General features: G+C 38.7%; 1 protein-coding gene across 2 annotated transcripts in view; it reads left to right on the forward strand.

Annotated features, from left to right (window-relative positions):
- Window positions 1-24,342, forward strand: part of cab39l1 (calcium binding protein 39, like 1) — a 73,201-nt gene that overhangs the window by 11,654 nt on the left and 37,205 nt on the right. For both annotated transcript variants that reach the window (XM_039766214.1, XM_039766215.1), the window contains exons 2-3: window positions 19,397-19,591; window positions 20,317-20,481. In XM_039766214.1, the coding sequence (XP_039622148.1) occupies window positions 19,475-19,591; window positions 20,317-20,481 (282 nt within the window). In that variant the 5' untranslated portion in view covers window positions 19,397-19,474. The remainder of the gene's footprint in view (window positions 1-19,396; window positions 19,592-20,316; window positions 20,482-24,342) is intronic.

The following is a 24,342-nucleotide window of genomic DNA, read 5'->3' on the forward strand; positions in this document are numbered from 1 at the left end:
TAAATGCTTGAAATATATTCCTCTGGTTGTAATGAATCTATATAATATATGAGATTCACTTTTTGAATTGAACTACTGAAATAAATTAACTTTTCAATGATATTCTTATTTATTGAGATGCACTTGTATACCTTTGTGTACACTGATATAAATTCTTATTTTGTGTTTAAAATATTTATATTGATTGATAGGATTGGTAAATTTCATGCAGCTTTTTGTCAAGTAGTTCTTTTGAAACCCTGAAAAAAAAATCATCCTTACTAGAAATGTTTCTAGATGTATGTTCTATGAAGCCTCTTCCCTTCAATAACTCTTAATTTACACATTTAGCCGTTGTTCCTTCAATATTTACATCCAATGTCGTACCAATTTAACTCTTTTAGGGTGAATGTTGACTTTTGTCGACACAAGTGGTTGAGGATGGATATCGGGGCAGAGCGTGAAAGAAGGCTGTAAATGTTGATAAAACTCACCATTACGTTATAGGTAGACCCTCTCTGCTTGGATGACTGTTAGACTTGTTAACTTGACATTGAAAACCTGCATGTATGTGTCAGTAGCGTAGAGTAAAGATCGTCTGGAATGGCATTGACTTCGGGCAAGACAGCGAAGCAGATGCACACATCAAAATACTCTGTGTGTATTATTTCTTTTGTTTTTTATTTTTTGCATATTATTGCTGAATCGAACTCTGATTTATCAAACTCCAAATTTGATACAAGTGATCTGGAGATCGAAAACGAAAGTCAAGTGCCTGCATCAGCTGATCATAGTGCTGGACACGCTCGTGCAGCAGATGTGCAAATGAAAATGTTTGCCCTGGGAGGACTATACGGATATTGATCTGCAGGAGACAAGCTGGCAACTGGACTTCACCAAATGACTTGGCCTGCTGGTGGGCACTACAGATTAACAGCCACTCAACTACTTCAAGATGTTGTTTTTACCAGAAAATCCCTTTCAGTTTATGAGTGACTGGACAAACACATATGTGATAAGTATCTGAATATGCATACTGTAGGAGCTCCTGGAACATAAAACCGAGTGACATTGGTCATAAATAAGGATTTTATGTTGATTTATGTTTGAAACCATTGCTTGTGTGCTTTTTAGAGAATTGGAAAAATATTTAGCCGTGGGACACAAAAGGAAGAAAAAATAATTAGCCCTATAAGAGTTAAGATATCTAACACCCTTGTCCACAGGATAATCAAAACTGATAGCCCTTGTGAATGGTCAGGTGTATAGCCCAAGGAAAATTACGATATTGTAAAATATACAACCCAGTTTATTGAGATTATTGCTTGGCTTTATCTCATAACTAGCAGAATCCCGCGCTTCGCAGCGGAGAAGTAGTGTGTTAAAGAAGTTATGAAAAAGAAAAGGAAACATTTTAAAAATAACGTAACATGATTGTTAATGTAATTGTTTTGTCATTGATATGAGTGTTGTTCTCATATCTATATCTATCTATCTATCTATCTATCTATCTATCTATCTATCTATCTATCTATCTATCTATCTATCTATAAAACTTTTTTCTGAATATATAAAGTCAAAACTTGAATGTATAAAGTCATCGCTGGAATATATAAAGTGAAAACTTGAATATATAAAGTCAGCGTCGGAATTTATAAAGTCATTACTGATTATATAAAGTCAACATTGGAGTATATAAACTCACTCCTGAATATATAAAGTGAAAGTCAAAATCTATTGATTGAAAAGATTCTGAACTGAACTAAGTTAACAAAAACGTATTCAGAAAAATAACTTAAAACACTGTTCAGTTAATGTTTTGAAAATGATGCATGTGCCCTGCCCAGGATTGGTTCCTGCCTTGTGCCCAGTGTTGGCTGGGATTGGCTCCAGCAGACCCCCGTGACCCTGTGGTCGGATTCAACTGGTTGGGAAATGGATGGATATTCCAGCAATGACTTTATATATTCCGACGCTGACTTTATATATTCAAGTTTTGACTTTATTTATTCCGACAGTGACTATATATAATCAAGGTTTGACTTTATGTATTCGGGAATGACTTTATATATAAAAGTTTTGACTTTATATAGTTAAATATAGTCATCATTGCATAACGTTTTCTTTACCATAGAAATTTAAAGACTAAATTCAACTTCCATTTTTAACAAAGATATTTCTGGCGACTAAATAGAACCTACTTATATCCAAATTCGAGCTATTGAGCTGTCACCTGCCTGCCTGAATAAGTCACCCTCGCTTCGCTCTTACTTTTTTACCATTCATTTAATCATGGCTAGTGGCGGAAAAATTATAAAATTGAAGGAGGATTATATGGAGTATGGCTTTACCAAAACAATTATTAATGGCGAATCGATTATTCATAAAGCTTCAATTGGTGATCGGTTTTTCTGTGTTAACCTCATATTTTTTCACACTTCTCAAACCAAGGGGGTGCGAGGGTAAAATGAATCGGGAAGCGCTGATCAATGTAATCCGTGTACCAGGAAATCATGCATTGACAGAAGTTCCCCTTTGCTTGTATTGCAAAGTGTGATTAAATGCATTATTTTTTAACGCGTTATGGAGCACATGCATCGAAGCTTCTCAGCTGTGCTTGTACTAAGAAAAGGAAACATTTTAAAAATAACGTAAAATGATTGTCAATGTAACCTTTTGTCAGTAGTTCCTGGAGGATTCAGTGTGGAGAAACTGTAGAGATAGCGTGTGTATTAACTTGTGGATTTTTCAGTGAGTATTTGGTGGCAGCTTCACAAAATTCGCTTCCGTAACACTGCGAGTGCATTAGCTGCGGAGCTCAGCTTAGAGCGAAATGAGGTGAATGGGAGGGGAGATGATGACGTGACTCCCCCACCCACCTTAACTGTCAATCCCTCACAAACAGTCTCTCAGAATTTGCATAAGCACAGCCCTTCATCTGCAATTTTAACTTAGTTACAAAGTGATCAAATCTCTCGTTTATATCCTGCGTCCTGTCATTAAACTTGTATCCCGCATTACCCGTGTGCATGACAAACACCAGCGGCAGCCTGTCTGTGAACTTAATTTAAACTTTAGGTTTACACCGTGCTTTGTTTCCGAAGTAGCAGCACTCATGAATATGGTTGTATATGTCACTCGCTCGCTTCTTATTGTTTCGCTGCCTTCTCAATTATGCAATGCATGTTTTCTTCAGTGCTTTTTGAAGCTCTTCCTGGTTTTCTACTCACTGTGTTGACAGTCAGTTCACGTGATTACGTGGGAGGCGTGTTGATGTCACACGAAACTCCGCCCCCCACGGCTTTCGAGCTCAACTCCATTACAGTAAATGGAGAAAAATAGCTTCCAGTTATGACCATTACGCGTAGAATTTCGAAATGAAACCTGTCCAACTTTTGTAAGGAAGCTGTAAGGAATGAGCCTGCCAAATTTCAGCCATCTACCTACACGGGAACTTGGAGAATTAGTGATGAGTCAGTGAGTGAGTGAGTGAGTGAGTGAGTCAGTCAGTCAGTCAGTCAGTGAGGGCTTTACCTTTTATTAGTATAGATTCCATCTCCAATGGAGCAATGTGACACTACCAATGCAGGATCCATGATATAATATATACTAATAAAAGGCAAAGCCCTCACTGACTGACTCACTCACTCACTCACTCACTCACTCATCACTAATTCTCCAACTTCTCATGTAGGTAGAAGGCTGAAATTTGGCAGGATCATTCCTTACAGCTTAATTACAAAAGTTAAGCAGGTTTCATTTTGAAATTCTACGCGTAACAGTCATAAATGGAACCTACTTACGCACATATATATCGGCCATAGCCTGCAGCTCGGTCGCCGTGTGAGGCGGAGTTGCGTCCCGCATCATCATGCCTCCCACGTAATTGAGTGCCTGCCCATATAAGGCCGTCCGTCAGCAGCAATCCAATAAACAAGCTGCCGCTAAATATTCGCGGGTGAAGGACTGTGCTTATGCAAACGAAGATGAGATGGTCAGGGATAGACTAGTGTTTGGCACAAACTCTGCAAAAGTGCGAGAGAAACTTTTAAGTGCCGGGTCTTAGCTAACATTAAATAAAGCCATGGACATCGCAAGATCGCATGAGATAGCACAAGCACAGCTGAGAACCTTTGATGCATGTACTCCGAGCGGCTCACATGAATTGACTGTGAACGCAGTACGCAGAGAACAAGCAAGAGATCCAAAGAGCGCTGAACAAAAAACGCATTACACAATTGAGAAGGCAGCAAAAGAATATGAAGCGAGTGACGCATACAAGCATATTTATAAGTGCAGCTACTGCGGAAACAAAGCACACGGTGGAAAAAGTCAATGTCCAGCTAAAGGAAGACAGTGTAAAAAATGTGGTAAATTGAACCAATTCGCTATAGTTTGCAGGACTGGGAAAGGTAAACCCATGCATGCAGTGTGTGATGTCTCAGATAAAGAGGAAGACGAGCTAATTTATTGATGCAGTAAGAGAGGAACAACCCTCTGAAGCTGAACAAGCCTTTGAGGACATATCAATAGAAAAGCACGGTGTAAAGCTTAAGTTTAAATTAAGTTCATAGACACGCTGCTGCTGGCGTTTGTCATGCCTACAACGAATACGATATTTGTGAGATATAAGTTTACTGAGAGGACGCAGGGTTTAAACGAGACTTTTGATCACTTTGTAACAGAGTTAAAATTGCTGGTGAAGGACTGTGCTTATGCAAACGAAGATGAGATGGTCAGGGATAGAACAGTGTTTAGCGCAAACTCAGCAAAAGTGCGAGAGAAACTTTTAAGTGCCGGGTCTGAGCTAACATTAAATAAAGCCGTGGACATCGCAAGATCGCAAGAGATAGCACAAGCAAAGCTGAGAACCTTCGATGCATGTACTCCGAGCAGCTCACGTGAACTGACTGTGAACACATTACGCAGACAACAAGCAAGCGCCCCAAAGAGCGCTGAACAAAAAACGCATTACAGATTTGAGATAGCAGCAACAGAATATGAAGTGACTGACGCATACACGCATATTCATAAGTTCACCTACTGCGGAAACAAAGCACACGGTGGAAAAAGTCAATGTCCAGCTAAAGGAAGACAGTGTAAAAAATGTGGTAAATTGCACCACTTCGGTAAAGTTTGCAGGAATGGGAAAGGTAAACCCGTGCATGCAGTGTGTGATGTCTCAAATAAAGAGGAAGACAAGCTGTTTATTGATGCAGTAAGAAAGGAACAACCCTCTGAAGCTGAACAAGCCTTTGTAGACGTATCAATAGAAAAGCAAGGTGTAAAGCTTAAGTTTAAATTGCGTTCATAGACATGCTGCCGCTAAATATTTGCAGGCAAATCCACAACTTAATACCGGGAATGCCTGTTAAACATCTTAGATTCATGAGTACCACTTGGATGGTGATCACTTCAATGAATGAAACCTGTTATCTTTACAGCGGTTGACAACGAAGATGAGATGGTCAGGGATATTACGTTATTTTTAAAATGTTTCCTTTTCTTTTTCATAACTTCTTCAACACACTACTTCTCCGCTGCGAAGCGCGGGTATTTTGCTAGTGTTTAATAAAGGCAATTGGGCGAGTGAGGTAGATTTTTTTTTTTTTTTTTTTTAACACACCACAATCAGTGTGTAGTTACTTACCATTTCATTCTTGATTGAAGAATAGTGGTGGTTTTCTATTTCTTTCAGGCCAGTGCTGTATACAATGCTAACATAAAAAGTTACATCCTAGTTAACAATGTAGATATCCAATGGCACGGGCATTTAGGAGTTTTGGCATGTCTGCCGTGGAATGTGTCTTAGGAAACTGTCTATATTACCTATGACATTGGTCAGAACTGACTGGTACTTAAAGTCTGAGTTTGGGTGTGTTTTTGTAAAGATTCAAATGCACACACAAAAAAATGCTATCTGACAAAGAAAATGTCAGAATAAATGAGGGACACAAATTATAAACAACTTTTTATCAAGCTTAAGCTCATGAATATAAAACAACAGTATGTTGGCTACCATTGCTCAAAAAAAAGATCTCACTGTATGTTGATGCATAATTGGAGGGAGCATCTGTGAATAAAATTGCTTAGCTTTGTAATTTTTTGGGAAAAGTAGCTAAGGTAATGCTGGCATAGTGATCCAGTGGAAAGACACCATTGAATAGAAGCAACTGTGGATGAAAGTACAAACTTCTAGAGAGTGAAGTCCATCCAATGATTGGAGATGTGATGAAAAATAGAGAAATATCTTTGGCTCATTTGCCTGCAAGTGCCAGTCTATAGGACCTTTGGGAAGTTTCATCGGTACTGTGGTTGGATGTTTATGAATAGATTCCTGACATACCAAAAATAGTCTTGTGCCCCAACAATACTGTAGCACAATGGCAAGTGCCAATAGATTCTTGCTCTTTAGATTGCTTTTTTAGGTAGCTCACTGTCCTTAGAACAATATTCGATTTTATTGGCTTCCCTGCAGCTGGTACTGAAGCTGTTTTTTTCCATGATGGAATGCTAGCTCATTCTGTTGGTGACCCATCCCCAGGCAGATGCAATTTGTCAGTGCCATTCTATAGTCCTCTCTCTGAAGGTGCTGTCTCCATCAGCCACTTTCAACTCCTTGCAATGATGCACAAGCTCTTCAAATTGCTGGAGTGGTCTTCACTTCTGCTGCAGCCATACTGTCAGTGACAAAAACACATCAGCATTGGTCTTAAACACTTTGTTGTCAGGTAGTGCTGAAGAGATTTTGAGTGCTTCACTGGCATGTGATGCAATAATAGTGTGAACCACTGCACATGTAGGCAGGTAAACCTCTTTGTGTGGAGCTGCAGATGTAGTAGTCTTTTGTCTGTCCTTCACTGAACGTACTGTGCAAACAGTATTCGAGGTTTGAATCTCCGCTTTGAGACCAATGGATGCTCCGGAACACCAATATAATCAGCCTTGTTGTTTCCCTGTGTGGTTTTGTTCACCAACCCTACCTCGCATTTCTCTCCTAAAGTTAATAGCAACTTGATCTGCCGTACTTTGTCCCAGCACCGTGAGCCTGACGTTCTGCTGATAGCCACACACCCTGGTCAGTAGACCTTAACAGATGGAAAAATAGTTTTAGAGCAGCAGAGGTATCAGTCTTTTGACTGTCTTCCTTCCTTCCTTCCTGTACTTTTCTGCAGCTCTTCAGAAGAGCCTAGCAAGTCCATTTTAGACCTTCACTGCACTTTGTGCTTTAAATCAGAGTGTAGGTGTTATTGCTACTGTTCTGTGAGCAGAGAATTTTAAATGTGGGGTCAGGAGATGAAGCAAAGTCTAATATACATACCAGGGTCAGAATCAAAGAAAGAAATTGATAATTTGTCATGCCAGAGACATTAAACAAAAATCAGAATTGTAAATCAAAAAGTAGTCGGGACACAGGGATAAGCATCCGTCACTTAATGATGATTCTGATAATAGGGCTGCACCTTGACGACTCATGCTGGACACTCCTGGAGCTGTTTTAATGCAGTGCCTCCTGAGGTCCCAAAGATCATGGCATGGTCCGTTGTGTATGGATTTCCCCAGATTCACTGAATATTTTAATGATATTATGTACCATAGATGATGAAATTCTTTGCAGTTTTACATTGACAATTGTTATTCTTAAATTGCTGCACAGTCTTTCACAGAGTGGAGTACCCTTCCACATCTTTTTATACCAGCCACTCATGTTAAAGACCTGTTGCCAGTTAACCTAAAAAGTTGTGAGATGCACCACCTGTCCTTTTTTTTTAAGCATTTAACGGCTTTTCTTGCCTTTTGTTGCTGGCCTCAAGCTTAAAATGAGCATAAGATTGTTCATAAAATGAAAACATTTCTCAGTGTCAACTTTAGGTATGTTATCTTTGCTCAGTTTCTGATTACATATGTGTTTAAATGATCTGCAAATCAGCACATTATGTTTTTATTTACATTTTACACCTCCCAACGTTTTTGAAAACGGGGTTGTATGCCAGCTGATAATGTTGGTGATTCACTCCCAGGCTGATGCAACTGGGCAGCACTGTTACAGTACATTTTCAGACTCTTAAACAGAACCTATGAGAGGAAGTATTTAAAATATGCTGGAAGTTTTTGGTGGCTCAGTTTACTTTTTTTTTTCTAAACAGATGCACACACATGCAGTATACCGTAAAAGAAAAAGAGACAGTCACACAAAATGCTGACATCCCATTAAATTGCCCTGTGAGAAAATAGTAAAACATTGACACGACAAGTATGTTTTCTAGCATTTGATCGTCTTTACTGAGGTTGACTTCTAGTTGTGTTCTGGTTTTCAAGAATGTCATCAGAAGTAGGGGAGTCTGAGGCGAATAGATGTAACATTAAGGAAGAAGAGAAAGATGGGTCAACAACTTTGTAACATTAGTTCCCTTCCACTATATTCCCAGAAGATTGGTCCCCATAAAAGACTCCCCACAACCACACATAAGATAACACATATTTACATATATATACACTGTATATAACATATATAATATACCTGTATATACTGTATAGCATGTCTGAAAATATATGGAAAACATTTGATCTTGTATTTTATTTTACCACTTTTAAACTGTACTGTTTTTTGTTATTTTGTAAAGAATGTTTTAATGCTGTGCTCTTTCAAAGGTGCAATATAAAATGATTTATTGATGTAGATTCCAGTACCAACCTATTTTTCTCAAAAATGACTCATGGTGAAGATAATCTGTGACACCTAGCAGCAGGAAATGATACAGTTGTATATGTGGCAGTACCAGTGATGATTAACAAATACAGTAAAGGGAATGTTTTACATTGATGAAATGAATGCGCATTGGCATTATAAGATCCCATACCTTTTCCTTATGTTGCATCTTCAACAAGCAACTTAGAACCAGCAGCATTACTTGATACAAAGTAAGTTGATTGTATTGGGAAATTCAAGCAACACGTAATTGTCTGCGGTTGGCTACGTAATGTCCACCTTGAAGTTTCTTTCTCTAGCATTTCCTGCAAGAACTATTATGCCTTGTTTCTTGTGTTTTGTTTCAACTTTGCAACAAATTATATGTTCAGATCACTTCCCGGGTCCTCCCTGCGTGGAGTTTGTATGTTCTCCCTGTGTCTGCGTGGGTTTCCTCCGGGGGCTCCGGTTTCCTTCCACAGTCCAAAGACATGTAGGTTAGATGCATTGGCGATCCTAAATTGTCCCTAGTGTGTGTGTGTGTGCGTGTGTGTGTGCGTGTGTGTGTGTGTGTGGCCTGCGATGGGCTGGCACCCTGCCCAGGGTATATTCCTGCCTTGCGACCTGTGTTGGCTGGGATTGGCTCCAGCAGAACCCCGTGACCCTGTGTTAGGATATAGCGGGTTGGAAAATGACTGATTGACTGACTATATGTTCAGAAATCTCAGGTCTACTTATGCTTGTAATGGTAAAATATGTCCGAGCACTTTTGTATATAGTATATTTTTCATGCCCATGTTTTCATTATTAAAATGATGGGACTAACCTGGCAAAAGAATACTGAATGGAACTTTTTAAGTGGAAAATCTGACTCAGTAATTCCTTGTGATTTGTGTCCAACATAAACACGTACCATAGGTAATGCTGTTTTCAAATGTGACTAGCATACGCTGGCTTGTTGGCTGAATGGTTTAAAATGGTTAGATTTGAAGTGAAACTTGTTCGTTGCTTCAGGGCCAGCTGGTTGCTCTCAGGTGAGGATGGTCTGTCCAAAATTGCTTTGTATTTAACATTTAGGATGCAAGTTAGAGCAAGCACAAGCGGGTGTGAAGAGTTTATGGTATTCTTTTGAACTACTGCATGCAAGAGATTCAATGAAGACAGCACTATTGCCAAGCTAAAAGTGGATGTCTGCTTTTTTGTCGTAACTTATTAAATTGCATATTTCTGATCCTCTTGGTTGCCTTCAAACAATAATGTAGTTTCATTCAAGTGTGTGGGTATAATTTAAATATGTGTTTGTGATACAATTGTAATACTGTGCATGCAAAAAAATATTACTAAGCTGAAAGAGCCTGTCTGCGTTTAGAGTTTTGTATGTTAGCACTGTTACTTTTAAGTTATAACATAATTCAGAATTAATATCAGTCCTTTCTTATGTAGTTGAAAAAGGCTACATCCCTGTGTCCTTGGGTTTTTCTGTCATCTAAGCTTTGGTGACCTAATTGATCCCTCTGTGTGTCATTTTGTTTGTGCTTTGGCCTGCAGGAGATTCTGAGCTCCTAACTTGTTCTTTTGTGCTATTGATATTGACCCTGTAATATAATTAGAGCTGTTCTTGTTACAGAAAATTAAAATCGTGATCACCAGTCAAACGGGTTTCAGAGAAGTCTGTGCTTCTTTTTTTTATCACTTGTTTCCTGTTCCGCAGCTGTTGTATTTATTTATTCTGCTGCTTTTGCTTCTTCTGGTTAGACTAAACCTGGCTCAGCATTGCATTTTGAGAACTGAGCAAACTGATGTTTACATCAACTGACCCAAGGGTTTTTTCCGTATGTTTGATCTTTAGTACCTGATAGAATAACTGTGTACTGTGAAAAAAGAATAATAATAGTCATTGGGTGAAGCACCTAGGCCTTCTGTGAGGAAGTGCTGTATTTTTTATTTATTTTTTTTTAACATTGCAGACAGGTGGCCTTGACAGCTTGCGGAACTTGAAAACTAATGAAAGGTGATAGTGACTTTCTGAACAAAGCCACATTTATTCATTAATTATCACCATTATTCAAAACATCTTGGTTCAGTTGTAGGCTTAGGTGGTCTCCTTGGGTACTTCTCTGTGTTGTTGTGTGGTTCTTGCATACAGCTAAATTTCTATTCACAGTTAAAAGACATTTTGCGGGGCTGTGCCTAATTTGCAGAGGTGTGAGTGACAGGATATGCATGCAACCTTCTGTGGGCTAGCTTTGCATTCAGTGACAATGCCAGTCATGTATTCATTGCTGCTTAGTATGGATCCTGACCCCTGTTTATTTTGAGTTTAGTAACCAGGATAACAAAATCACAAGATTAATAAATTTCCTGTTTATACCAACCTCTGTTTTCTGAACTTGCTTTACCTATTATAGGAATGTGGGCAGCCAAAGCTTATCCTGGCAGCACTGGATGCAAGGAATGATGAAGGACATGATCATGAATGGGATGTAATCCATGTATTTTACATATTTTTCATATCCGTGATATTGTAGGCCTAGTTTTCCAGGCTGACCTTGTTAAGAGTAGTTTCATGCATTTAATAGGAATATTATATATACTGTTTAAACATAATAAACAGGACAAAAGCCTATGTTACTATTAAAGTTAATACTGCCAGTTTTAATGACCATATTGTTTTAATAGCTTTCACTACAACATTTAATGTACACTATTTTTAAACAGTTCAATTGCCATTGTGGAATTTATACATTTTCCTTTTGTCTTTCCTCATCCTTCCTAAAAATGTTGATGGGGTGGAGCTGTGTAGCTTTTTGCCTTGCTCCCCAGGGCTGCATCAAGCAATGGCTTCCAGCAACTGTGAACTGGATAAGAAGATTAGAACATGGATTCATTATTTCTAGACCGTTTAATAAATACCTTTTGTCTAAAGAAATACAGTGAACCGACATGTATGTAAAAAGGATATTTTACATTGAACACAAAACAATCTTCGGACGAAAGAAACTTTGCTGCAACTTTATTGGACACAAAAAGTTGAAGGAATTCCATATTTAAGATATATTTGATGAAACAGTGCAAAAACATTGTCGATGTAAAGATCATTAAAGGTCACGATACCTAATGACTTCCATAAATGAAATATGAAATTTTAACTAAATGGATACGTAGGGAGCAGCATTTCTGCCTTAGAGTATATCGTTTCCATATTTTGAGCAATTGATGGCAGTTTAACTATGATTAATGAAGACTGAAGCGTAAAGCAAGGCTGCTCTTTGATCAATTTTAAATGCTATGCTTGAAAAGAACAAAACTGTTGTAAAAAGCAAGGAAATTAAAGTGAATACGAAACCTTGTGCAGTATATTCTGTTATATAGCAGCTTTCATAACCAGTACTTGCAGAGCTATGTTTAGGTAATTAAATTCAATCAATCAATCAACATTTATTTATATAGCACATATTCATACAAAAAAATGTAGCTCAAAGTGCTTTACAAAATGAATAGAAAAATAGAAGACACAATAAAAAATAAACATAAGTCAACATTAATTAACATAGAATAAGAGTAAGGTCCGATGGCCAGGGTGGACAGAAAAAACAAAAAAAAAACTCCAAATGCTGGAGAAAAAAATAAAATCTGTAGGGGTTCCAGACCAAGAGACCGCCCAGTCCCCTCTGTTATCCAGTTATCAGCTGTTGGTTCATCTCCAATTTATTCATTGTTTCCCTGTTACTATTAAGTCTGTATTTTTCTTGTTTTTGTTTACCACAGTGGTTAGTGGATGCAGTATCACTGGTTTGAACCTGTCACTGTCTAAGTGTAATTTGCACATTTTCAGGGTGCATTCATGTCAGTTTAACTGAACATCTCAAACTGAGCCAAAGCGCATGGGCCCTGTGATGGATTGGGGCCCTAACCATGGCTTATACATGCCTTGACCAAACTGTCAGGATAGGATTTGGCTACCACAAAGCCCTACATCTTATTAAGTGGGGATGACAATGTTATATCTATTTTCTTTAATAAAAGTTTGCATTTTTTCAGATTATTTCTCATATGTCTTCGTGCTATAAGGTAGACAATGTGCAGGACTATTGCATAGTCTCTAAACCCTCCGAGCTAGCTGCACACACATTAAAGGTGTAAAAAAAAAAAAAAAAAAAAGTAAATGTATCACTATATTTCTAAAGTTGCTATTCCCAGTGCTGGTAGAAGAACAACATTTAGTACAAGGAGGAACTTGTTTGACTTTGGCATATGGAAATCCCCATGAATGCAAGTAGAACATGCAAACTTCCCATAACAGTAACCTGGCCTGAATTTAAGACTCAGGTTTCTGGAGCAGTGAGTCAAATTACTGATAGTAAGTGTACTAAAGGTTAGTGGGAAACACAGGAAATTCTTTATAAATACACACTTGAGCACACCTCTTGTATTCAAGTTGACTTTAAACAATTCATATAAGCTTGTATTGTTCACTCGTAACAAGGACAGTTTAACTTTATTTTTTATTATCCACTTTGTTGGTATGATTGCAGGCTGTGACAAAAAACGTTATGCACTGTACTGGTTATCTGAGCTGCAGGTTGTCTTCCATAGTGTGAAATTAGTTAAGAGGAGCTAAACTGATTTATGAGTTACCACTAATAACTCCACCAACCCCCGCCTTCCCCCTCACCTCATTCCCTTTCAGGGTGGTATTTTTTTATTTTTATTAGTACCAGAATTTTTGATTTAAAGGTTACAGAGTGGCAGTACAATGGTTAATGTTTCCTTTTAGCAGACCTGGGAGCCTGAGTCAGTTCTGACGCTGTAGTTCACACTTTTTGTTGCAGACCTTCTGCTTAAATGAGTGAATTTTTGTGTAGTCTGTGTGGCACTCTGAGGGTAGTACAAATGGCATCATATAGCGCCATTAATCTAACTAAAAGGGAAGAAATGAGGAAAGAATTCAGAGCCCTGTTATGTCATTTTCTGGTTCACGTGATCAAATTTGTTTCAAAATAATTAAATCCCATTAGTAAATCTTGCAGGTTAGGTGCATTGGTGGTCCTAAATTGTCCCTAGTGTGTGCTTGGTGTGCATGTGTGTGTGCGTGCCCTGCGGTGGGCTGGTGCTCTGTCCAGGGTTTGTTCCTGCCTTGCGCCCTGTGTTGGCTGGGATTGGCTCCAGCAGACCCCCCGTGACCCTGTGTTAGGATATAGTGGGTTGGAAAATGACTGACATGAGGGGCATTTTTCTATTAAGTGTTTTATTAAACCAAATAGTGCATGATGAATCCACACAGGTGTAAATGGAAACAAGTTAGATTGAAAATTGCTAATAAGGTGACATTAAAGCACTGAATGTTGCTGTTTAAGACTGAAATAAGCAATAACATGTGAGACCATCAAAATGAAGCATTAAAACTTCTCTTTGAGAAACTGGGTTGGAACAAAAACCTGCAGCTACTGTGGTCCTCCAGGACTGGCACTGCCCACCCGTACGACTCAAGAGTCTTGTTGTCAAGGATACATATGTTATTCTGTGAGATATAATGTTTTTTTCTGTAGTTATTCCATGACTTTCAAAAATTATCAGGGCATTGTTGTTGTTTAGGAATCCCCAAAGTTTTATTTGATATTTTTTTATTTAGGGATGTTTTACCAATGTTAAAAATGAAGTGCATTTTTTCGTGACATCATTTTTTTTAAATTATGGGCACTACCATTTTGTGTATTTTTGCTTGGTCTGGTTACCAAGCTGTTGGTGGGTAAGGTCAACAGGAATTGTGCAACATATGACATCATCAGCATAAAAATCGGCATTGTACACTTCCTTTTGCAGAAGTTTGTACATAATTCAAAGAAAAATCCAGTATTCCTTGATTAGGTTTTTTGATTTTCCTGACTACAAATTCTCTTCTATTTTTATCTGTTTTTTGTTATGGTATAGGTTTCTTTACAAAAATTACTGGCTTCTAATACTTGTTTATTTAATCCAATTTCAGTTTAATGTCTTTTACTTATTTGAAAGTTAAATTTGAAATCATATTCTTGACCTTAGCATGCTCTTGATTTTGACTTCATCTCCAGGTCAGTCAGGTCAGGCTGGGGAGCATGCACTGGTACAGTGCTTTGGTGCACCAACCACACAACGAAACAGCTTGGGATCCCGGTTGGCAACCCCCCAGGCAGAGATGCGGTCTAGTCCCACCCACCAGAAATAACCAAATATCTGTCACAGCCTGGTGTTACTTGGGTATCCTCTTGGCTTGGTCTGTCCTCTTGGTTGCTCAGCAGTGATGATCCTGCAAGTCGGATCATCCTTGTGGAATAGCGTCAAATGGCTGTAATGCCATAACTGCTGCTCTATCACAATACAGGTATTGGGACTCCGTGAGGAACTGCTCATTCGACACAAAGTCAAACCAACAGTACCCAAGGATCCTCTGAAGAGACACAGTACCAAAGGAGTCCAGTTGTCATCTCATGTCACTGGATAGTGTCCATGTCTCGCAACCATATAGCAAAACAGGAAGCACCAGGACTCTAAAGATTTTGACCTGCATCCTTTTGCAGAGATATCATGAGTGTCACATACCCCTTTCCAGTGACCTCATGACCCCTCCATGCTTTCCCTATCTGTCTACTGACTTCTTAGGAAGAGTTTCCAGAGACATGAAAATCACTGCCGAGGAAAGTAAGCCTCTCGACACGGTCGAGACTCTTTCCGCAAACAGAATACTGTACACTGTTGATGGCTATGCCCAAGAGATCATTAAAGGCCTGGATCTTGGTTTTTATCTAGGACATTCTCAAGTCCAGACACTCACAGACTCTTGAGAGCCTCAATCAGAGCCTCCATTGACTTTGTGAAGATTACAGCATTATCTGGAAACTCAAGATCAGTGAATCTCCCTTCACCAACAGATGCCGCACAGCCGCTGGACCCTATAAAACTGTCTGAACAAAATTAGAGCAAGAACACACCCCTGACAAAATCTCAGAATGAACTGGGAAAAGCTAAAAAAAGGTTCTGACTCCACTCTGTACAGCACTCACAGCACCAAGTATAGGCCGGCCTTGATATCCATCAACTTTGAGGTGATCCCGTGAAGTCTCAGGATGTCCCACAGGGCAACCTGATCAACTGAGTCGAACACTTCATGAAAATTGAAGGCTGCAAAGAAAATCTGCTGATATTCATGTTTGTACTCGACGAGAACCTTTAGTGACAAGATACTGTCTATGATAGACTTAATGGGCATAAAATCAGATTGCTCCGGTTACTTGTAGGTGAGCAAGTGATCACAGATTATATTGAGGATCACCCATATTCCAAATGGAAGCAAAATTTTCTTACAATGCAAAGACAGCCTTACCACCAGTCTGGATAAGTTCACCCTGGATACCAGAGATCAGTGCAACCATCCCTACCCTCAGCTGGTTCACCACCTATGCAATATCAGTGAGATTGGGTGGTTCACAGCTATTTGGAGGATCAGCCTCAAAATCCGTGAACCCAGAGATGTCCAGCATCCTAGACAGAGGATCAGCTTTAAACAGTAGCCAGCCCAGCGGTGTCATCCATAAGATTCAGATGTATATACTGTAATGCTTTGATTAGTCTGTAAGCAGTATGTGGGTCACTAGACCATGGATGGTGTGTCACAGGTTCCACTAACAAAAGCCTCCTTATCTGCCATCAGAGCCCTTGTAGCAATCCTCTTCTCCCAGTACAGACCAGACTTTGCATCAAACTGTGTGCTGCGACTCCTGTCGATTAATATCCAGGGTGGTCTGTGAGATGAAATACCTCTTTCTGGGAACACCGGCAATACCAACATAACCCTCAGCAACCTTCAGGGTCTTGTGATGGAAGGTCACCCACATCACATTGGTATCAGCAATTGCACCGACGTGTGCAAGTTTCTCACACAAACTGTGTGCAAACTTATTAGAACAGAATGATCTTGGAGTTTGGCCAAGTCCAGCCTAATTCTCCCTACTGGACCTAAGCTGGATCATCAGACAAGCCTGTGGTCAGAATTCACAAACTGGGCACTTCTGTAGACCCTTCAGTTCTGTAGGAGCCTCCAGTGTATGCCCATGAGGATGTGATTGATCTCTTTCACCGCACTACCAGTATTGAAGTACCAAGTGTAACAATACAGCTCAGAGCACAATCCCAGCCCTTGACCTTTTGCAAAGTCAAGGAACATGGAGTCACTTTCACCACGATCACCAGATCCATGGGGACCGAGACAATACTCATAACCATCCCTGACACTGCCAGTGGTCGCACTGAAGTCACACCTAACCAGAGGAGTGTCACCTGATAGGCACCCATCAAGCACATAGAATGTCTCCCTCACCAAGACATCATTCGCCCAGAGATTGCTTTAATCTGAGTCTCATAATGTCCGATTTCACTCCTTTCAATGAGCGCAACATCGAAAGAAGCTGATTCAGCACAGCATCAGCTACTCCCTTAACTATGTCAGCCATTAGAGCAACCAGACCAATAAAAGGCGTACACTCCTACAGAGATCTGGCCAGTCCCAGATCTGTGTATCTCAGAGAATGCCACCAAAGAAATGCAGAGTTTATGAAACTCCTCTAACAGCGTGGTCATCATGTTGGAGAAACAAGACGTTCCATGTACTTACCTGGATGGGCCGCCTCAAATTAGGACCCAAATGCTGCCGTGCAGTGGGTGACGCCTCAATAGGCCTACCCTATTGGCTTTCTGTTTGTTTTGACTCTTCTGAGGACGAGGCTCCCGAGGGCTTTCCCCCATCCCCTTCATAATGCAAGTAGCTTTCTTCCTATGGACAGCTGCAGGAGAGCTACTCCCACAGAGAGCAGAAATGAGTCCATGTCTGCTGTTTTGCAGCTGTGTGAAGTTTTTATGGTGGCTGGAGTGCCAATCCTGCCACCAACCCCCAAGTTTTTGCTGAAAGTTAGAGGACTGTTTGCAGGGCTGAATGCAGTTTAACTAAGTATCCGTCTCCTGATTTGAAATTTACATTTTACTGCTATCACCTTGTGCAGTCAGTACAATTTGATTTCTTTTCAAAGTTTGTCTGCCTCGTGAATTTAGTTTTTTGAATTGCCATTTGCCAATTGGTAACTGCTTGTTCAATTTCTGACTTGTGTCTTTTATGAGTTTATTAGTTTTAGTTTGTTTTTTGAATTTTTTATTTTCTTTGTTATTGTTTAGTGCCCTTAAAATATTCTTTGATTTAAATAAAATGAATTTAACTATCTTGTTAAGTTTGAGAAGGCTTTTCTGTTTTGACCTTGTAATCTGGGGAGTAGTCATAATTCAGTTCAAATTTTGAAGGTCCCCAAGATATGGCTGTCTGGTTTCTACCACACTGCCTGGTGATTTATTAAATAAATACACCAAAAGAACTCCCTTAACAAGAAAAACTCTGTAAAAACTTGGATATGTGAAAGTGCATATAATCTTTGAAATTATGTGCCCGAATTAAGAGGTCATTATTGTCTATTAAATTGCAGAGCTAAGGGAACTGTCAGGAAACTAATACTGCAAAGCAATGCAAGCTTTTTCTTGTATTGCTAAAAACACAAACAATTTGGAAAGCATCTGCTTAACCACTTGATATATCAACCAATCTATCGTCTTCATTTTAACCACTGTGGGTTATAAAAAGAGGAAATCAGTCTCCGAAATAAAACCATTTTGTTGAACACACAAACAAAATTGAACATAAGCCTATCCTAAACTTAGAGGAGGTGTGGTTTCACATTATTTTTCATCCTTCCTTTAATGTGTTTCTGTTAAAGGTCTTTGTTGTGATAGAGAATTTCAACAAATATAAGGAGTAGATGTCCTGCAATGGAGTCCTCAGTCTTGGTTTGGGGTGTTGATTTGCAGCTTTAGTTACTACAGTATGCAGACTCCCGTTCCCAGTGACCATGCACTAGAAAAGAAAATTTATCCAGCTGATATGCGAAAAAGATCTACATTGCCCTCCGTAATGTTTAGGACAAAGATGCATTTTTCCTTGATTTACCCTGCTGCTCCACAGTTTAAAGTTAAAAAACAAGTCAGATGTGATTAAAATGCACAGCCTTTCTTCCTGATGCTCAAAATGCTCAGATCCATTTTGCTAATGTATAATGTCATGGGATGTTTGCATATTCTCTCCCTGTTCACTCAGAACTCCTCCCAAGTCATGTAGTCTAGTTGACTCATGAGTATGTTCTTATGTTCAGGGTAGGGTTCTTTCCTCACTGTACATTGTAAAAATATGTCTGGGTGGAAGAGTATAGCTAATAATGTCTCTCCATCCACCAAAAGTGGGCCAGTGGATAAGGACTTTTCCTCACATTTGTCTGCAGCATATACTTTCTTGCACACATTATGCATGCTACCTGTGGTGCTGGAAAGTAATAGAATGAAGGTGCTTATGTTTTTAAAAAAATATGTTGTTTTTTTATTGGTAGTTGAATGTACACATTTGTGAAGTAGTTGAATGTACACATTTGTGAATGCTGATAAGTTGCTATAACTTTTTTGAAACTTTTTTAATGTGTAGAAAAGTGCAAGTCTTTTGTTTTGATTTTTTTTTTTTTTGGTCACTGGTGATTACACCATGTCCAAATTCTTAATTTTAGAATGTATAAAAAGATTGTACTTGTCCTTAGTATCTGAATCTTTTAGCTATAGCTTTGGTGTCTGTGCTGTAAATTTAATTGTTTTTTTTTTTTCTTTTGGCAGGAGTTCAAAAAACAAGTCTGCAAATATAAGGTCCCCCGCCCAACATTACAAAGGCCAATACGCTTAACAGAGCAGACCATGCCATTCCCTTTTGTAAAATCTCAGAAGAGCCCGGCTGAAATAATCAGGACATTGAAAGAAAATGTTAGTGTGCTGGAGAAACTGGATCCAGCTGAAGGAAAGAAGTGTGAAAAGGTGAGGGTTCAAATCTTGACTTGGACTTGTTGCTTTTGTTTGCTAACAGAAACTTTTTAAAGCTGTCAGCCATGTTTCTGCTAAACAGCAGCAGCCTGGCTTGATCTCTACATTACTCTGTTTGAACTTGACAATTTAACTATTGCATCTTTGCCTAAGAATGTAATGTGCCTTTTTACATGCCATATTCGGTTACTTGGTTTAAAGGTTGTGAACTAATATACTGAATATGTACACATGATATTACAGTGGGCAGTGCCGTTGCCTCATGAATCCAGTGTTAAGTGTTTGAATCCTGTGCTGAGTTGTTGCCTATGTGCTCCTTGTGTCTTAAGTGTTTTTTTTTTTCTGGGTATTGCAATTTTATATCCAGCAAAATGTAGTCGTTAGTTAATTGGCAATTCTTAAATGTCCAGTGTGAGAGCAAGTGTGCATGAGTGGGCTTAATGATGGACTGGCACTCTGTTCAGAGCAGTTTCTTGAGTGATAACCAGTGCTGCCAAGATAGGCTGTAATCCCATTAAATTGAATTAAGCATATTTGAGAATTTCACATTTGATTCTGTTTCGAATCCAAGCAAGCCCTGGTAGTCTGAGTTTTTCAATACTAAAGAGAAATTAAATAAATGCAGGATTGTGGAAACTGTATATTTTTTGTAAAAAGGCATACTAAACAAAATTAGTTGGTGTTCTTATTTAGTATTTTTCTCCTTCTGTATACTCTAGGTGACAGAGGAAATGTCCAAGAGCTTGACAGCACTCAAGGAGATCTTGTATGGGACCAATGAGAAAGAGCCTCAGACAGAGGCCGTGGCACAGCTGGCACAGGAGCTCTACAATACCAACCTCCTAATTGGGCTCATAGCCAATCTGCAGAGAATAGACTTTGAAGTAAGGCTTTATTGTTCTTTGAAGTTCTGAACACTGCTTTTTAGGCATTTAACAATTGTATTCCCTTGTATATAGTTTAGAATCTTGTTTCCTCCGACTCTAAATATGCTAAACCTTTGAAGACAGTCCCAACCTTCTTCTTTCTGAGTTACTCAGATGCTTTTTGACATTAGAAGATTGTTTTCTGAGTGCGGTTTGCATAATTCATTCCCTACCATCAGTTTTTCTATTCCAACTTTAAATTACGAAATGCTAATAAGGATTATGACTTATTATCAGCAAATAATGTAAACATACAGAGCCTTCAAACAGTATTCAGACCCCTTCATTTTTTCCATATTTTGTTATGTTGCGGCTTTGTGCTAAAATCATTTAAATTAGTTTTTCCCAAGCTAATAAGCTTTTAGCGCAACAAATTCACAAGCAAGAAGTGCGCAACGCAATCTCGGTAATTACTAACACGAATGGAGATAAAATCATCGAACACAAAAATATAATGTGCACTTTTAGAGACTACTATAAATCCCTATATACTACTGAGTTTAAAGAAGACAATATACAATCTAATGCATTTCTGGATAAATTACAGATACCACAAATTGACGCTATTAGTGTGGAGGAGCTCGATAAACCTCTGTCATTATCAGAATTACTGGATGCTATAAAGTCACTCCAAGGTGGAAAAGCAGCAGGCCCTGATGGCTACCCTGCAGAGTTTTACAAGAAATTCTCCGCTCAGCTAGCTCCCCTCCTATTAGCAACATTTACAGAAGCCAGAGATAACCAATCTCTTCCACAAACCTTTCGCCAAGCACTAATCACTGTCTTTCCAAAACAAAATAAGGACTTATTACAATGTGCATCATACAGACCAATTTCACTTCTGAATAACGACGTTAAAATACTCTCTAAAATCATAGCTAGAAGGATGGAGAAAGTGCTCCCTCAATAATATCACAAGACCAAACTGGATTTATTAGGGGCCGACACTTATCTTCAAATCTTGACGCCTGTTTAATGTAATATACTCACCAACTAAATCAAACACCCCAGAAATATTATTATCATTGGATGCAGAAAAAGCATTCGACATGATTGAATGGAAATACCTTTTTACTATTTTGGAGAAGTTTGGGTTTGGCCGAACATTTGTGCATGGATTAAATTACTGTATACTAACCCAGAAGCTTCAGTTTGCATCAATAACATTTGCTCAGACTACTTTAAACTAGAACGTGGCACAAGACAAGGATGCCCTTTGTCACCACTGCTGTTTGCAATTGCCATTGAACCACTGGCAATACATTGTCGAAATACTGATCAGATAAAGGGGATTAGCAGAGAAGGACTGGAACAGAAAATCTCATTATATGCAGATGACATGGTACTGTATATATCGGACCCAGAAAATTCTGTGCCTGCAGTCTTAGCAGCACTCACAGAATTTCAAAAGCTCTCTGGTCTCAGAATTAATCTGAATAAAAGTGTACTCTTTCCGGTGAATTCGCAAGCATATAATATTAGATTAGACACCCTTCCTTTTATCATTGCAGAACAGTTTAAATACCTCGGGGTAAACATCACAAGTAAACATAAAGCTCTTTATCAACAAAATTTATCGTCTGTATGGAAAAAATTAAACAAGACTTGCATAGATGGTCAACCCTTCATCTCACACTAGCTGGAAGAATTAACACTGTTAAGATGAATATTCTTCCTAAGCTCCTTTTTTTATTTCAAAACATACCAATATACATTAATAAATCGTTCTTTAAGCAATTAGATTCAACAATAACCTCATTTATTTGGAATTCTAAACATCCACGCATCAAAAGAGCGACCCTACAAAGACAAAAGGCAGAAGGCGGCATGGCTCTACCTAACTTCCAGTTTTATTACTGGGGCAAATATACAGTCGATAAGAACCTGGACACAAATAGAAGAACATACACAGGCATGGACCGCAATAGAAGTAAAATCCTGCAGTACTTCTTTGTATTCCTTGCTTTGTGCTCCAATAAACACACGTTATCGGCAATACACTAATAACCCAATTGTGCTCCACTCACTTAGAATCTGGAACCAATGTAGAAAGCATTTTAAGACGGAGAAGCTTCTTTCTGTGGCACCCTGCAAAAGAACCACCTCTTTCAACCCTCACAAACATATGCAGTTTTAATATCTGGAAAAATTTGGAATTAACTTGCTTAGAGATCTTTATATAGACAACGTCTTTGCATCCTATGAACAATTACATTCCAAATTTAACATTCCAGCTACAAATTTCTTTCACTATCTTCAAATCAGGAACTTTGTTAAACAGAACCTTCCAGATTTTCCTCATCTTGCACCCTCATCCACGCTGGAAAAATTATTGCTCAATTTCAAGGAGTTAGACTCCATCTCTACAATATATAAAATCCTTTTACAATCCCTTCCTTTCAAAGATCCAAGAGGACACTGGGAAAATGACCTCTCAATTAATATATCAGAAAAGGAGTGGAAAGTAGCAATGCAGAGAATTCACTCAAGCTCCATATGCAAAGCATACAATTATACAACTCAAAATTATATATCGAGCACATCTGTCTCGACTAAAACTCTCAAAATGTTTCCAGGGCATGATCCAACCTGCGAACGTTGCAACCAAGCCCCAGCCTCACTAGGTCACATGTTCTGGGCCTGCTCCAAATTAACATTATTCTGGACAAAAATTTTAATTACCTCTCAGACAGTCTTGAACTCACAATCCCTCCTAACCCATTAACAGCTGTGTTTGGGGTTCTTCCAGAGGGTCTTAAAGTGGAGAAAGACAAACAAATTGTGATTGCATTCACTACACTGTTGGCACGCAGACTTATTCTGATAAACTGGAAGAACCCAAACTCTCCTCTTTTAAGTCAGTGGGAAACTGATGTGTTATATTATTTAAAATTGGAAAAAATCAAATACTCAGTTAGAGGATCTGTGCAGACCTTTTTCAAAACATGGCAGGATCTAATCAGTAATATTTTGAAATGATTTTATAAAGCACAGAGAATTTATTGATTTAGGTATTTTTAAAAGCCTTAAATTTTACACCGTTTGGCTTGCTCTCTCTCTCAAGGGTGGGGATCGATCTGTTCTTAGCATAATTCTTTTTTTTTTGTAAAACTTGATTGCTATGTATTGATTGTAATAAAATTAATAAATAAAAAAAAAAAAAAAAAAATAGTTTTTCCCCCTCATCAAGCAACACTGAAAACCCCAGAATCATAAAGCAAAAGCAGGCTCTGTTAGGAATTTTTGTAAAGTTATTAAAAACCTAAAATATCACATTGACACGAGTAGTCATACCCTCTTGCAGTCTTCTTGGGTCTGAAACAACCAGCTTCTCACACCTGGATTTGGGGATTTCTGCTGTTCTTTTCTGCATGTCCTCTGACACTCTGCCACATTACATGGAGACCATTGGTGGACAGCTATTATGATATCACTACAGAAATATTCAATTGGGTTGAAGTCCGGCCTTGGTTCTGGGCCATTAAAGGACATTCTCAGAGTTGTTCCTAAGCCACTTCTATATTGTCTTTGTGTTTAGGGTCTTATTTCTTCTGGAAAGTAAACCATTGGCCCCCACTGCTGTGTAGTAGTTTTTTGTTAGGGATAGAACTGTAATTTGCTACATTTAACTTTCATCAACTAATGATGCTCTAATCGATCAACCCGTTTTCACTACTAAAGACTTGATCAGTCACAAAAAATGATTTTTTTCAGTATCTGATTTTCTAAGCTTTATGGTAATTTAGTTGTTGTAGTCCTTTATGGCAAGGTATTGTGGTAACTGAGCTATCACATGTAGACTTTTATCAGACAGAGAAT

The sequence above is a fragment of the Polypterus senegalus genome, chromosome 10 (genome assembly GCF_016835505.1).
Source record: "Polypterus senegalus isolate Bchr_013 chromosome 10, ASM1683550v1, whole genome shotgun sequence".
NCBI lineage: Eukaryota > Metazoa > Chordata > Cladistia > Polypteriformes > Polypteridae > Polypterus > Polypterus senegalus.